The 15149-nt window shown below is 43.9% G+C and overlaps 1 protein-coding gene across 1 annotated transcript in view; it reads right to left on the bottom strand.

Annotated features, from left to right (window-relative positions):
• SORBS1 (sorbin and SH3 domain containing 1) overlaps positions 1 to 15149 on the bottom strand; it is a 69598-nt gene that overhangs the window by 12844 nt on the left and 41605 nt on the right. Inside the window, exons 16-22 of the mRNA XM_010155390.1 lie at positions 14260 to 14309; positions 11211 to 11386; positions 7319 to 7404; positions 4057 to 4103; positions 2241 to 2355; positions 2008 to 2133; positions 814 to 1008 (exon numbers count right to left, since the gene is read on the bottom strand). Coding sequence (XP_010153692.1) covers positions 814 to 1008; positions 2008 to 2133; positions 2241 to 2355; positions 4057 to 4103; positions 7319 to 7404; positions 11211 to 11386; positions 14260 to 14309 — 795 coding nt within the window. The remainder of the gene's footprint in view (positions 1 to 813; positions 1009 to 2007; positions 2134 to 2240; positions 2356 to 4056; positions 4104 to 7318; positions 7405 to 11210; positions 11387 to 14259; positions 14310 to 15149) is intronic.

Below are 15149 nucleotides of genomic sequence, written 5' to 3'. Positions count from 1 at the left end.
GGATGAACCAGAACCTCATGGCTGTGACCCAGACACGTATGCTGACCTTCAAGCATGAGTATTTGCAGGATGAGAGTGAAACAAAGGGATTTAGAGACTCACTGCCTCCCTGATATGTTTTCTATGGAGAACATTCTGGCATCCCTATACAATTACCTGCTGCCGTTTTGATTTCTGGTTTGAACTGCAGTACGGTTTATAGCGAATCTAATATACAAGGAAGATCCCAGGCTGGCCTGCTCTCAAGACATGAGTTCACTTACCACCAATTTAAAATAACACAAGCCACTCTCCTGACCCTGTCTCCCAAAACCTTGGTTGTGAGCTGAAACATCTAGGAGTAAGAATACAGCTTGATTCAAGCTGACTGGGATCAACATAATGAGTCCTACAGACTACAACAGTCTGTGATGCCCTTTTAATAGTCACAATAAAAATTCACTCATGACAGTGGAGGTCTGTAAAGTGTAAACACACACTCAGGAGGAGCTGGATTGCTAATTCATTGCATCTCTGGCAGTGGAATTTATTCAGGTGGCTGTAAAATGTAGCCCTTTCAACCTGGTCTGAATTCAAGCTACAGATCAGAGATGAAAAGCTGAGTCTCCAAATCCCCAAATGACCCATTCATTAACCTTTCTGGTAAATGAATCATCACCTTTTCCTGCATTTGCAGCATACTGCAGGGAGCACATGGCTTTTACTGCACAAAACACTAGTCTTAGCTACAGCTTTCCTCAGCTTCTTGCACAGCAATGGCAACATCCCTCTGTTCTGCAAGGTGCTGTAACTGGCTGTATCCAGTCCAAATACCTGTGGTGAAGCTGTCATGCTGCGGTTAGGGGAGAGGGACATTGGTGGGTCAGGATAGTCGATGGCATTCTTGACGACTGGCCGTTTGAGCACCTCCACGTAAGTGACAGGGAAGATGCCTTGGCGATTTGTGCCAGAGATTTTTCCTTCATACCAGTTCTCATCCACTCGTCGAATCAACGTGATCCTTTCACCCTATGGGAAGGAATAGTAATGTAGCCTGATTTTTAACATATTTCATCATTCCAAACGGATTATGTTTTTAATCTTGCTGCAGCTGACTTAAAACAATCGCTATCTCTCAGACTCCCCTGTTTCCCAGTTACGTGATCCTAACCCTAACCTCTGGGAATGATATTTTTCAGTTCAGAGAAGGAGGAAATGCAGATGTTGTGCCGACTTGGGCTGTTCTGCAGACTCAGTTATGTTCACGTTTTCAAGACCCTACTTGCTAAAGCCAGTTAAAAAAATGGAAACCAGCAGTTTCAGGCTGACCACAAAACTCTCAGGGGTATGAACATGCACATGTCTGCAGTTTAAACTAGGTCTCTCTATGCTCTCTCCTGTTGTGCTGACACACGAAGTGACTTTCAGATCCTTTATATAAACTGTAAGCCCCACCTTCATGTATAATTAAATGAGAAGACAGACAAGATTTTATCTGAGCAGCAAAATAGAAAGCTGTTTTGAGATGGAGAAATGCTGCTACTTAATCTAAATATGCCTGACACTGCTCTGAACAGACATTACACAACCCATTCCTATCTCTCTGCAGTCAGGTCTAGCCAGTCACTTCAATACCACAGAACCTCGCTTGCCTGTGCTCAACGATTTGGCTTGTAGTATGAAGAAAGGTGAGCCCAGCTTCCTTCTTTTCTGTATCACCATTCTCATGTGACTGTGTGCATCTCCACTAGAGAGGATCAGACTGGTGATGTGCCACCAAATATCTAATTTGCCTTGCAGAGCCAGGCTTCCAGCACTCAAACTATCTTCTCAGCTAGACCTAAGGAAGCAGTTGGCACTTCTTGAGTCAACCTACCTGGCAACACTCACACTGCAATGATGAGGACGAATCCTTCCTGAATACAGAGTTCACCTTATTGGAGTTTTCATTTGGAAATTGCAAGTTACTAGTGTTAAAAAAGTCAGCATTTGTCTGGATCCAATTCATCAGCACAACAAAAGTCCTACCTTTCTGAAGGACATTTCCACTTGGGTATCTCCATTGAAGTTGAACTTAGCAATTGCATCTCCATATTCCAATACTTGCAATGGTGATGGCTTTTTGGGCTGAGCTTTCTCAGCTGGTGGGAGGAGCTAGAATAAACAAACAGAATCAAATTAGTCATATAAAAAATGCCCATAAACTGGTCACTGGCAGCAAGGGAGTGGGCAAAGAGAACACCTGCAAGGAAAGCAGCTACCTCTATGTACGATCGTGGGAAGATGCCAACTCTGCCATGGTGTTCGCCTTCATACCAGTTCTGGTCAATTTGTTTGTAAATGTAAACAATATCTCCTTTTTGCAGAGGAAGTTCCCTGTTAACACACAAGCACTCCATCAGAACTTCACTGGAGAACCTGTTCTTTTTCTGTCCAGCAATCCCTAGGTACCACCGTCTGCATCAGCCCTGCTGATACAAATCATGCTCCACCCCAAGTGAAAGCTACATGTTGAAAATTACCCTGTTCATATCGTGACATGCAGGGACTCTCTTGCTCTTTGGGCACCCTGTCAAATAAGCTGGTCCATGAGGGCCCTACCAATCATACGCCCTCCAGCAGCAGTGGGGTCAAGCTCAAGCAAAAGATGCCACTGGCTGCTTTCCTTGGATATGGTGAGCAGTGCTCGATTACTGTTTTGAAACAGGTCATGTCACAAGTGCCTTTCAAAGAGACACATGATTTTCATGCAAGCTAGTTTGCTAATTACCCCCTCACATGCCAATGTTGATCCTGCAATGATTACACTTCTGGTCAGCGTGTGGTTGTGCAACCACACCTGGGTTAACAACTGGGATTTCAATCTACAGCCTTCAGTGCTAAAATGATGAATGTCTGCAGCTTGAGCAACTCCTACTGTGGGCAGCTTGCACCTGGCTCATAAACCTACTATCTGAGTCCCCACAGGAAAACAACCAACCCAGCCTTTCCTAACACAATTTTCACAAGCTCTCCTTTACTTTTGTCTGGCACAGAGCTGTGTTCTGCTCAAGGGACACAACAGTTACACCTTACACCTGCCTCAGTTTTATTACAGGTGCTGGGGAGATGCTGTATAAATCATTACAAATCATCACCTATAGAACATACAACAAAACGTTTCCAGGACATTAGCACCTGAGTAGAAAAAGAGCAGGTCCTTCACTGAATTCTCTTCTTCTTTCTTCCCTCCCTAGCAATGTTAAAATGAGAGCTTCTCCAGGCTCATGCAGAGGGGAAAGACCTTCCAAGCCTACTCTTCGCAGCAGTGCTGCCCAAAAAGAATGAGTAGTGCTGTGTGACTCACCTGAGCGACCACAATAGAGCTCAGAGGTACAGCAGTGCCACCAGAAACACCCGCTGGTGTATCCACAGACACCAGGGGAGCAGTGACCACTCTGTACCCTTACACGTCCTGAATCAGGAAAATCCTGAGTCAAGGGCCCACCTACACGCTTAATGCTAGGCATCTGTTTAAGTCCCTTGCTGACTTTGGGCTACACTTAGCAGAGAGAAAAGCCTGCTGCTGTTCTGCATGTCTGTGTTCTTCTGATCATCGGTATGGCAGATTTACACAGTGAGCTAGTGACTAACACAGTTCTTCCAGCTCCTACATCAGAGCACAGCCAGGGATGTTACGCAGGGGAATCCCTTCCGTCTCCAGCAAGGGCAGTGACAGAAAGGTCTCACCCAGCCAATCCTGCTTACAAGGCACGAGGAGGAACATCAGCAAGAGCACTCTCACTTGGCTTCACCCATCCTCAGAGCAGAACACTTACTTGTTCCTGTAAAGAAGGCAAGTTTGACCCAAAAATTACATGCGATACAGATGCACTTTTCCTAAAGGTCCTTTATAGGTTGCAACCTGCAAGATTCATACTACTTTTCCCTGCCTTACTATGGACACCTTGCTTTAGGATGCTGGAAAGGCACTCTCCAAAACATGAATCGAATTGCACAATACTTCATAAATGCTGCATCCTAGGGGAAAAGGCAGAGGAACAACACTCAAGGCAGCAGTAACAAAACTGTACTCACTTCAGTGTCTGTGCTTTAAAGTCAAACTTGGCTCTAGCAGGTCTCATCTAGAGATCAAAAAAATCAACACATTAAAACAATAATTAGGTTTTCAATCCTCTTCTGAGAAAAAGCACCCAAACTCTTCTAGAGCAAACATTAGTCTGGGGAGGAAATTGAATGCAGGTACTCTATTACAAGCTTATGTGCAACTGATACTACAAGTCCAAATATGCTGGATGGGTTTGTCCCCATCATGGCAAAAAAGTGCCATCTTCTGGTACAACTGTAATTAAGAGCTCTACAGGAAATGGACTTAACAGCAGCACAGTTTTAAATGTGACAAGTCCTGTTGAATGAAAGCTGCTCCAGTAACTACAGTGACTGGGGCTCTGGGACCAAATTTCCCTTGACATGTGAATGGAAAAGCAAAATTTACTAGCTGGGGAAAAAACCAGTAGGATTTTTAAGTGATGTGGCTCTTAATGGTATTACCTAGCCCTGCTGAAGCCTCCAATGTGACCCAAGTACTCTGTATAAATTGGTAGAAAAGAGACAAAGGTGAGGAGGAAATACAAATAAATAAAGACGTGTCTAAAAAAAAAGTCTTCAGTGGCTACATGGCCAAAAAGGACATTGACAGCAGGTCTAGGCTTTAACACTTGATTTACTTGGCTGATTTTCTAATGGCCACATTAGAAATATTTACACAATTTTTAAGTCATTTTGGTAATAGAGCATAAAATAAGAAGTCGTCGCATCCATGTGGCACCAGAGCATTTGAACCTACATAAATGATGGGCAGACAAACTCCTCCATCCAGGTGGCGACCACCTCAGCCTCCGCCACAGTGCGGCAGCCCTGGGGAAACAGAGCTGCTGTCAAGAACCCCAGCAGCAATCCCTAAGGCAGGAAAGGCATTTGGCCGGGACACCTGGACTAGCACCCAGCCCTTGGGAAAAGTGCCTTGGGCTGACAGGAAAACTGTCTACCTCCTCCTTTGTCCCTTTCAGAAAGACTGACCGGGCCGTACGCAGTGAAACATGCCGAGACTTTTTCCAGTCGTTTCTAAAGGACAATAAGCATCTTGCAAGAGGAGAAGAAATACTTTCTAAATTAAATAGAAATATTTCTAAAATAAACGACGGGACAGTCACATGGCCAGGATCAACAAGACACAAAGTTTCTAAGGGTAAGGCACAGACAAGAAGACAACGTAGCAATATGATGCAAAAGATGTAGAATGCCTTTGATTCTCTGAAAGTAGCTGATATTTAAAGGCATGCATCACAGGTGTGCACCAGCAATTCTCAGCAGGCATGCTTTAACATATGCAGCTCGGTAGAGATATCTATTAATTTACCAGGCACAAGAGTCAAAGCAGATCTAAATGAAGCCAGAATGGGAAAAGGGAAGGTGGAAAAAAAACCAAAACAACATTCTCTGAAGAGCTAATGTCGGCCTAAAGCACAACATCGTGAGAGGCAAATATTGCTTTGGGTCAAGCAGCAGACTGAGGTAACTAAAACAGACCTCTGACCCAGATTTCCTCTTTGCTGTATCGTCTACATTTAGGAGGTCCCCAAATCGTTCATTAGTGATAAACTGATGGTGCGTTGGAATAACCCCTGTGTGCCTTCTAGCTGCAATATCAGCTTCTTCTTGCTCACGTTTAAGTCGTCTCTGGTCCTCTAAAAGTTTCTGCCATAAAATTGCATAAAATGGGCAGTAAATAATCTAGTTAAGGGCATTCAAAAGCTGCCATAAATGTGACTTGAATAAAATTTCCAAGGTCCCAGCAAATAGCTGGGATTTTACAGTTCAACATAAAACACTGGTTCTACATAATACCTTTTAGTTTTACAAGCACAGAAAGTACATCACCATCATGGCATAACTGAAATCCAACTCATACAGAGGATCTGATCCAAGGCTGATGGAAGTCAATGAGGAGTTTCTCTAAGTTTTGGCCAGGCCGTGGGAGCTTCTAAGAAGATCGCTGGTAACACAGAGGGCCGATCCAAACCCCCTTCAACCAACAAGGAGTTTCTCTCTTTGACTTCCAAGAGACCCGAATCAGCCCCACAGGTAAGTTCCCAGACACCAAACTCCCGAACTTTGCAATGAGCTTGGCAGAGTGCCTAACCACCTTCAGGAACCAGATTCTCCCATACTTCCTTTGGGCTCATGTAATACACTTTGTAAAATAAAGTAAATGAACGCCAAAGAATTACTTGGACTTGGCACACTAATGGAAGCGTGCGTTCTTGAGTGCTTGGGCAGAAGGATTCTTCCACCTTTTGGGGCTGGCTGTAGGCTGAAGAGTTCAGCTCTGTGCAAACTCATTTGAAGCCAGCAGGTCTTAGGGAATTCAGAGTTTTGCTCTTGCACGCGTTTTCACGCTGGATTTTGGAAGTAAGGGATTATTAATTGTTTCACAGGAGAAAACAGCAAAAATACTTTTTTTCACATAATAATTAAGAGCAGGTTTTACTGTATTTCAAAGTATACAAACATTATTTGCACTCAGAAAGTTAACACTAAAAATATAATTTTTTTCCCCCCGAGCAGTGAAAATTAACAGCTTTCTGGGAAGCAATCACTTCATAACTTCTTTAACTCAGCTTAAATACAGTCAGTGATGAAAAGTCTATGTGGCTTTCTTATTATTTCAGTTTGTCTCAGTGTTGCCCAGCTGTTTCAAAAAGGACTGCTACATTCTGTTGTCAACAACTTGAGACACCACAAAGAATTCGAGGTTGAAATGGGGAGAAACTTTACAATTTCTGACAGTTTAAAATACGTTACATTTGTTGTTCAAAACCAGAGGACCCCCACAAGAAAAATACTGTTCTCATCAGTTTGATTAATACCAACTCAAGGGGTGTGCTTGAAGGACAACAAAACATTAACTCATTAACTCAAATAACCATTTCAATCTTTATCTGTGAGTGTTGGTGGTGGTACAACTGGCGTGTTCTACCACGTGTCACACACATCTCCAACTTTTTTACATTCTTTAAAGCTCCCATACATCATTTTGTGCAATTGATAAGACTATCAGGTTTATTTTAAACAAGAGCTATACTGGACTACACATTATACATTCAATCAGCAGCAGAGGTAGTATTAAAACATATTAGTTCCAGCTTGTTGCTGTAACTTCCAATATACACAGCCATGGACAAACAAAATTTCCTTATATAAGGCAGAATGCTATATTTCTTGTATACAGTTTGTGGAGCTGCTACAACTGTTATTAGGCCATAAAGGAGTGCATTACCTCTTTATCATCATGCCGTCTGCGGATAATTTCTTCTGGAGTTTCCATGTAATCAACTGGTGCAAAATGCCTTGGTGATTCTGAATCTACTTCGAAACAACATAAGGAAGTTAAAATACAGATGGATTTATCTAGCATAACCAGAAAGGAAAAAAATAGATATTTTTAAACAATTTGTTTCCATTCTGACAGTAAGGATTCTCAATTGCCATTGACCAAATTGCCAATCGGATGTTGAGAATTTCTCCATTTTCATTTTTTTCCCTTTTGGGCTGTACTTGTGAACAAAGATCCAAAAACAGGGAGAAAATAACAGTAGAGAAAGAGTAAAGACATAGAAGGACTTTGTGAAGAAGATACTCGCTGCCATCAAAGTATGATTTGGCATTTTACTGTTGAGAAAAGTTTAATACACACACACAACTAGACCTTGAGAAACTGCTCCTTAAAGCAAATCATCTGGGTTTCTTTGATATTCCCATGTATGCAAATGATATAGGACTAGAAATATCTCATACTGAGATTCTTCCATCCCCGGAGTTGCTTGAGAGACAAACTGAACCCGGTGTGATTAGAAAGGCAGCAAAAATTGTTTCTCAGAAGTGCAGCTGTTAACAAGTCCTGAACAAAAATGCTCAGCAAGACACGCAAAGGACATTGGACACACTAAGGGAAGAAACAGAGAGAGTCAGGGGATGTAAAGGTCGGGAGTAGAAATGCAGGGTTGTGGAAGGAAAGAGGAGAAGAAAGGAAAGCAAGAAGACAGATGGACACTGGTAAAGAACACAAAAAGCCACCTCCTAGGTATGTCCCAAGTTCACTTTGTGGGTTGTTGTTTGTGTCCAGGCTGTGACAGAGGGCATATGAAATAGGGTTCCCATTGTTTAAGGAGTCAGGAGTGTCAGCCCGGCCCATGAAGCTATCTCGGCTAGATCCCATGGTGGGCAAGTAGCTAAGCCTTTCCACAATGTCAAAGGAAGACAGGCGCCTGGGGGCTAGAGGCCTGCTTCTGGAGCACGGCTGGTGCTGGGAGTGGTGAATCTTGTCTCCTACGCTCCCCTGCAGCTGAATGGGGTCATCTGGGTTCTCAGGGCTGGGCACTGCCGGGCTTCCCGGGCAGTCTGGGGGTGGAGTCCTGCAGGATTTGTGTTGGAAGGGCTTTTTCAACCGGAAGGGGAGCGGGCTCATTAGGTAGACATTTCTGGGGAGCACATGTCTGTCTCCACAGATATCCCCTTTGGAATCAGTGTTCCTGGAGGCCTGCTGCTGCTCATGCCTTCGGATGGTAGTGAACCTGGTGTAGGAAGCTGGGCATGCGCCTTTGCATCTGCTGATTTTGTGCTTCTGAGGCCCATTGAGGTTGCTGCTGACGCTGTCATTGGAAGCATTTGAGAGGAGATCTATCTCATCTGTGCAAGCTGAAAGTGTGTCCATAGGGATGGCATCACTGACATCTGAAGCTGTGTCCTCCACGTTGCTGCAGGAGTGGGAGGATTTATCTCCCAAGCTGGCAGCATCCTTCTCTTCCTGGTGTGCTTTTGGCAAATCCAGAAGAAACTCTGCAGAGTAGGCAGAACTCAGACAAGTTTTAGACTGGAGAGAAGGGGTGAATTTGTTTTGTCCAGTGGAAAAGTCAAGCGAGGGCATTGATCGGGATCTCTGGATCAGCTGCTCAAAGGCACTGATACGGGACGAAACAGTGTGTTTGGGAATCTGCTCTGAATCCTCTCGGCTAAGGCTGTGCTCCATCCTGTCCTTTGCTTCACTCTCAAACTGAGATGCAATATCCCTCACGCTGCAGGAGGAGACTGTGCCCAAATGGATCCTGGACCGGTTGATCTGGTGCATGTCTTTATACAGCACTGTAAACTCCATCCCACTCTTCCTGGAGGCAGGGAACAGGTAGCCTTTCCTAGAGTTGGTGCCATACTCCTGCAGGCTCATGGTACTGCCCGATTTGATGGCATACTCCTGCTTCGACTTCATCAACATGTTTTCTATGCTTTCCCCTATGTCTACCATGAAAGCTTTTTTATTATCGAACAAGGCAATGGAGCTACGAAGGTTTTCGCAGCTTTGAGCTTTCTCATGAGACAGCAAGATACCCTTCTTGTCCTGCACGAGAGCAGCTGGAGCTGCAAGTCTGGGTTTGAATTTAGAAGGGAGGATTTCAGTAATGCAGGCTTTTGCAGCTGATAAGGGCTTCTTATGTTTACATGCGTGACCTAACATACCAGTATGACTAGCGTTAAAGGTTCGGCTATTAACTGAAGAGGGTGCAGTCATATGAGCATTCCCACCTTTACGATCCACTGGTAAGCATGCAGAATAAAATAAATACAACCTGTTAGCTTAAGTGCTAGAAAGCTATTAAGAAAGGAGAAAAAACATGCTTGGATTTCATAAAATGCACTTTAAAGAAGCAAAGTTCCAAAACATAAAGAAAAGCAGGAAGAAACTGCACAGCAAGCCACGCTTACAGGAGTAGGTGAAGTGCTGCCAACATCTCTAAAATGAGAGGCTTGGCCAGAAGCAGATCTGAAGCACTTTAAAGGTACACTCCTAAAAAGTGCTAAGCATCATCAGCTTCCAGGGAAGCTGCGGCGTCATGAAAAAGGGCTGCTGAACTCTGGGCAGGATCAGGCTGTCAGTAAGAATGCAGAGGCACTAACATCGCAAAAAATGGCTTAACACCAAGCCTGTAATCACACCTACTATGGTCTCACCACAGTGCTTGCCAAACAGTTTATTCCCAGGAGGGAGAAGACAATTGGCAGCTGACTGTGCTAGCACAGGCAGGCCACATCAGCTGGCCTTGCCCAAAAGCTGCCTGCTTAGAGATTCACCATACTAGGAATAAGCTGAGTGTCCTTCAGACAATGTGTTGGCCATGTTTTCTTTAAAAATCAAGGAGTCAGATCAGGACATTATTATTTTAATTTTTTTTAAGTCAGATCCAGTCTGGGTTCAGCTTAGATTGCAGGTTTTAGCTCTGTTTCCGATTCGAGTTCAAACTCAAATGTCAAAATAACGATTCAGGTTCAATTGCAGTTTGGGGAACAATTACTGTTAGAACAGATATTTTGTTCAGATCCAGCTTGACTCTCTGCCCTGCAGCCCTGACAGGATGTTGAAAAATAGCTAGAAAATGGAGACAGAGACCTTTTTGGTGTGATGCACTATTTTTAGTGAGAGCAGTTCAGAAACTAAATGCATTCCTTCCCCAGTCCTCTCCCCGTCTCAAGCCATTTTTAGGTTGATGTTGGTTCAGAGATACATTCCCCAGTACAACTCCATGATGGGAGTCACGCTTTTCCTTGTCCTAATGTTCTGCATGGAGGGAGGAAAGGGGAGGAGGTGCAGTGCCTCTGCTGCCCTGCTGTCTCACTGCCTGCAGGGCATTGCTGGTTCAGTGTCCCCTGCATTCTCTGCACACCCCTCCCAGGCAGGAGGCTGTGGAGCACACAGTCCCAGCTACACCAGGGTAGGCAGGCCAGCAGACGTGGCGTGGCCTGCTGAGATACTGCAGCAGGAAGAGCAGAAAAAGAGGGCTCTGGCATGGCAAGGCAGTGGGAGCAGATGGATAGCAAGGCCAGCCTGAGCAGCCTCAAGGAGGAATATGAGGGTGTGGGGGTGTGGCTGAGGTGCTAGATGAAGGGAGCTGGTGTCTGTTGGGAAGAGGAAGCTGGATCAGATACAAGGGTCCTAAAAAATATCGGCCAGTGTGGGCTGAGAGAAGAAAGGAGGGAGAACTGGGGATGGCAAAGAGGAAGGACAGAGGAAACCTCACAACTGGCTTGACTAGGCCTCTAAACCCTGCAGCAGTTTTCCCCATATCATCTGGCTTTTGACAATCTGTGCAGAATGGAGAGTTAGTGCCCTGATCACCTACCTTTTGTGGAAGCAGAGCTAGAAGGTCGCTTGAGACCACTCAGACCCTGGAACGGGATATCTCCACCTTCCAGCACACTCTTGTAAATCTGCCTTTCATTCTCCAAGCCAGCAGGGTCCCCCAGTGCTGGTTCTGACTCCCTCTTCACTGCATGGTAGTTGGGTGAATATGTGGAGCTGGAAAACACAAAGAAAGGAGTAAGGACACCAGTGGGTCACTTCTGTTTGCTGAGAGCTTCATGCAAAAATAAGAGAAAATCACACTTGTAAATCCAGAATAGACTGTGTACGGAGAACTGGTGCTGAACGAAGAGGTTAGACATATATTGCAATAATGTTCTAGGTTTGGCACTACCATAGCATTCTCCACCTGAGGAAACTCTCCCAGCTCGAATCCCCTGAAAACAGGGGCAGGAACGCACGCCTCCTTTGATTAGCAGATGAGATAAGTCACAGAGCAGATGCACGATTTCCTTGCAGACACAAAGGAATTCAGTGGCTGGCTGGAAGTAGCACAAGTATCTTTCAGCTCCCAGTCCTCTCTCCTTAAACACTAGCCATGCCTGTCCCCTGCTTACAAAGCACAGCTGCTCATGAGTTTATCTCAGCCAGTTCAGCCTCCCAGTTAACACTGTAGTTCAAGACTCCCAGAGAAATTTCTCAAGACCACTAGTGAGGGACCACGCAGAGAAACAACAGTATAGGGCTACAAAGACTACTGTTTTAAATGCCAAAGAAATCCCCAGATATGCAATTCTGCTCAGCTTTGCCTCAAGCTTCCACTACAGGGAATGACAAATCCTGGACTCCAGGTCTACCATGCAGATATAAAATGCTGTTAAAATGAGTACCATTTCAATTTCTTAGGCTTTTAAAGACTGGACACTTACTACAAATCCCTTTCCTCAGTCATGAATCTAAGCACCAGTATGGGCCCGCTTTGGATTTCTAGATTTCAGTTTTCTCTCTAAAAAAAGTAACTGACAATGCCAGGGTATAAATGGCCTTTCCAGGTACAAAAGACTTGCTGAGCTATCAGGCAGTGTTTCCCTCAGAGCTAAGTTCATCTGATACCAGTTCTTGTGCTCAATCAGTCTCTTCACAATAAGATGCAGTCTCACACAAAGCTATTCTGAGGCCAAAACATGACTGCAGGAAAGTTTGAAAAAAAATTTAAAAATCCAGGCCATTTGCCAATTCATGGCAACGTTTTGAAAGTTGGTTTACAACCTGATGTCCAAGAGTGATTCAAATATATGTGAGTGTGGAAATGTTTGTGGTTACGCCTGCTTGTTGTGGATAAATTTGGTCATGAGTCTGTTTATTTTGGATAGACACTGTACTTATCGGGTAAAGATAAAGCTTTCAAACACATCAGAGAACTGGCTATGGAGATGGAATTACACGATGTCTGGACCACAAAGAAGATTTTCATTTCCGGACAAGGAAGACCAGGTCATATGCTGTCCCATAAATTACTTTCTGGAGTAACAGCTTGTGAAAAGCACCACAAGAGAGAAAGGGAATACTGTCACTTTTTCAACCTAGAAAATGCTCAAACAGACCCATAGCTACAGAGCTGTTGAGTCTTACGGGGTTTATATCAGTGACCCTCTTTGTCAGGTTCCTGAGGAAGCCCTGCCAGTTGCTGCAGGGAATAATGACTGCCCTGAGGTTCCTCACCCAGGAGGTAAAAGCATTTTAGTCTAGCTGTTAAAAACCAAAGGGTTAAAATGATCCTCCTTTGGGAATACACCCTGGGGACAGAGAGGAGGCATTGGCAGAGTTCCTTTACTGGTTGCTCCCTCATTAGGGCCAGCAAGCAGTACTGCGGGGGCCAAGGCAGTCCGCAAGATCAGAATCAGTTGGATGACAGAAGAGCAACACTGCAAAAAAGGCAATAAACTCCAGGTAAGTATTGTCTCCCTGCTCTCTAAGGGCAGGGCAGGGAATAACGTGTGATTCCACTGGGCCTCCCTGTTGTGTTCCATTCCCAGCCCACCCAGGTTGCTTCCCTTCCACTGGCTCAGACCCTGGCACTCCTGCATGCTTTGAGTGGTGTCAGAAAGGACACAGACAGTCCTGCAATGGGTGGAAACCTTACCAGCCTTTGGCAAATATAAACCATTCTTTTATGCTCATCTCTGAGATTTCCATTAATTTTATTGTACTCTCTACCAAAACAAAACAAAACAGTCATAGAAGCAACCAACAAAATGCAGCAGTGTGCAAATTTCCCAGCAGAACAAACACAGACAGAAGGGAACTGAGCTAAAAGAAGTACAGCAGACCTCTAAGGCAGCCCCAGAAGGGTGGTGAACACACGTGATATTAATGGGTGTCCAGAGAAGAACACACCTTTCCTAACAAACTATCCATGTAGGGGGGAATCACAGTGCTTACGGACAACATTTAAGCACTCAGGCCAATTACAAGGAGTTGCAGGTTTACAGTAGGAGCTGGCTCCTTTTTTTTGTGTTCATCTTTTAAAACAAACCAGCTCCATGTACAATTCATTTAGACAATGTATACTGCTGATTATTATTATCCTGGAAATGCAGTATACATTAGATCTTTGAGAAATATCATTACTGCTACCACTGGTTCCCTTCCTGGAAGCTGGAAAATTATTGCCTTCCAGCAACAGCATCCTTTTGATCTGGTGTGCATAACTGGGAATATCTAACAGGAGCCAATCTATCATACATGCCTAACAGAAACGTGTGTTTATCCCATGTAATAGTTACTTGCGTGAATTTACAGACAATTTGCAAACTTCATCAAGATGGAGTTAAAGGTCTGCTTTTTTTGTTTAAAGTCAATGCCTAGCACAATCAGCAATTCTTATCTAGTCAATACAATCACTCATATAATCACATCACAATTAATTCAAGATCAAAGAGCAGATATCGTACCTGGACTAATCTAAGGCATGTGTATAATTCTCATGGCACATGCATTTGTCTATATCCATCACCAAAAACTAAAGCCAATCCATCCAATGCCCTCAGATTGTAAAAGAGACATCAAAAAGCAATTGGAAAACTTACTAGGAAGAATGGTCTGTGGAAGTTTCCAGAGGAGTAACACCTGCTGTATTCTGCAAAAGTCCAAACAAAGGAGTCATTGATACATACTTATATGTGAGGAGAAAGAAAAAGGCTTGCTTAAGTGATTTTCCATCTATTGCTTGAATATTAGCCTTTAGGAGACATTGAGGTTTAAGTCTAAATGCAATTTAAGCTGTCAATGTCTTTGCAGAAAAGCGACAATTTTACTGAATTCCTAAGGGCAGTGACAGGTTTTCAGCACAGCTGATGCCTTTTTGCAGCGCTTATTCTTTTGTCTGCAGATGAGTCATTGTGAATAAAGCCAAAAAGCAAGAAGAGATAACCAGCTGGGCCATGACCAGGAGACACATGCTCATAATTATTTCCCCAAGCTTTTCCCCCAACCAGTCACTGCCCGCCTTTGCTTTAAAGGTGTATTACATTTCTGCAGCACAATACATTCCTCAGCGTTCAAACAAATATCAAAGCACCAAGAAGAAAAGCAACGTTTCAGTTCAGTTTCCTTACTTAAGAGAAGCAATGCCAGCTGCACAGGTTCAATAGCAAAAGCCAGTCCTTTATGCGCTTGCTTTAAATCCAGCTAACACTACCTAGGCACATCATTTAAAAAATTGAAGGCAATTTGAGAAGAAATGCTCTATTTAGTGTCCCCTCATCTATCTATGGATTCCTACATAGGAAGAAAAAGCAAATCTTGGGTTTCAAAACAAGAGCTTTTTCAAGTCCTGGTGAAATGCTGCAGCTTCCAAAAAGAAGAAAAAAATCAACGATGGAAAAAAAAAAAACCACAGGAAAAAAAGGCGTGTTACCAAATCAATCTATCATTTCATGGTTCGGGCCCTGCAGACCCTCGAAAGAGCAGCAGCAGC

This window comes from Eurypyga helias, unplaced genomic scaffold (genome assembly GCF_000690775.1).
Source record: "Eurypyga helias isolate BGI_N326 unplaced genomic scaffold, ASM69077v1 scaffold26267, whole genome shotgun sequence".
Taxonomy (NCBI): domain Eukaryota; kingdom Metazoa; phylum Chordata; class Aves; order Eurypygiformes; family Eurypygidae; genus Eurypyga; species Eurypyga helias.
The sequence above is the reverse complement of the archived record's forward strand: the minus strand, read 5'-3'. Positions and strand labels throughout refer to the sequence as shown.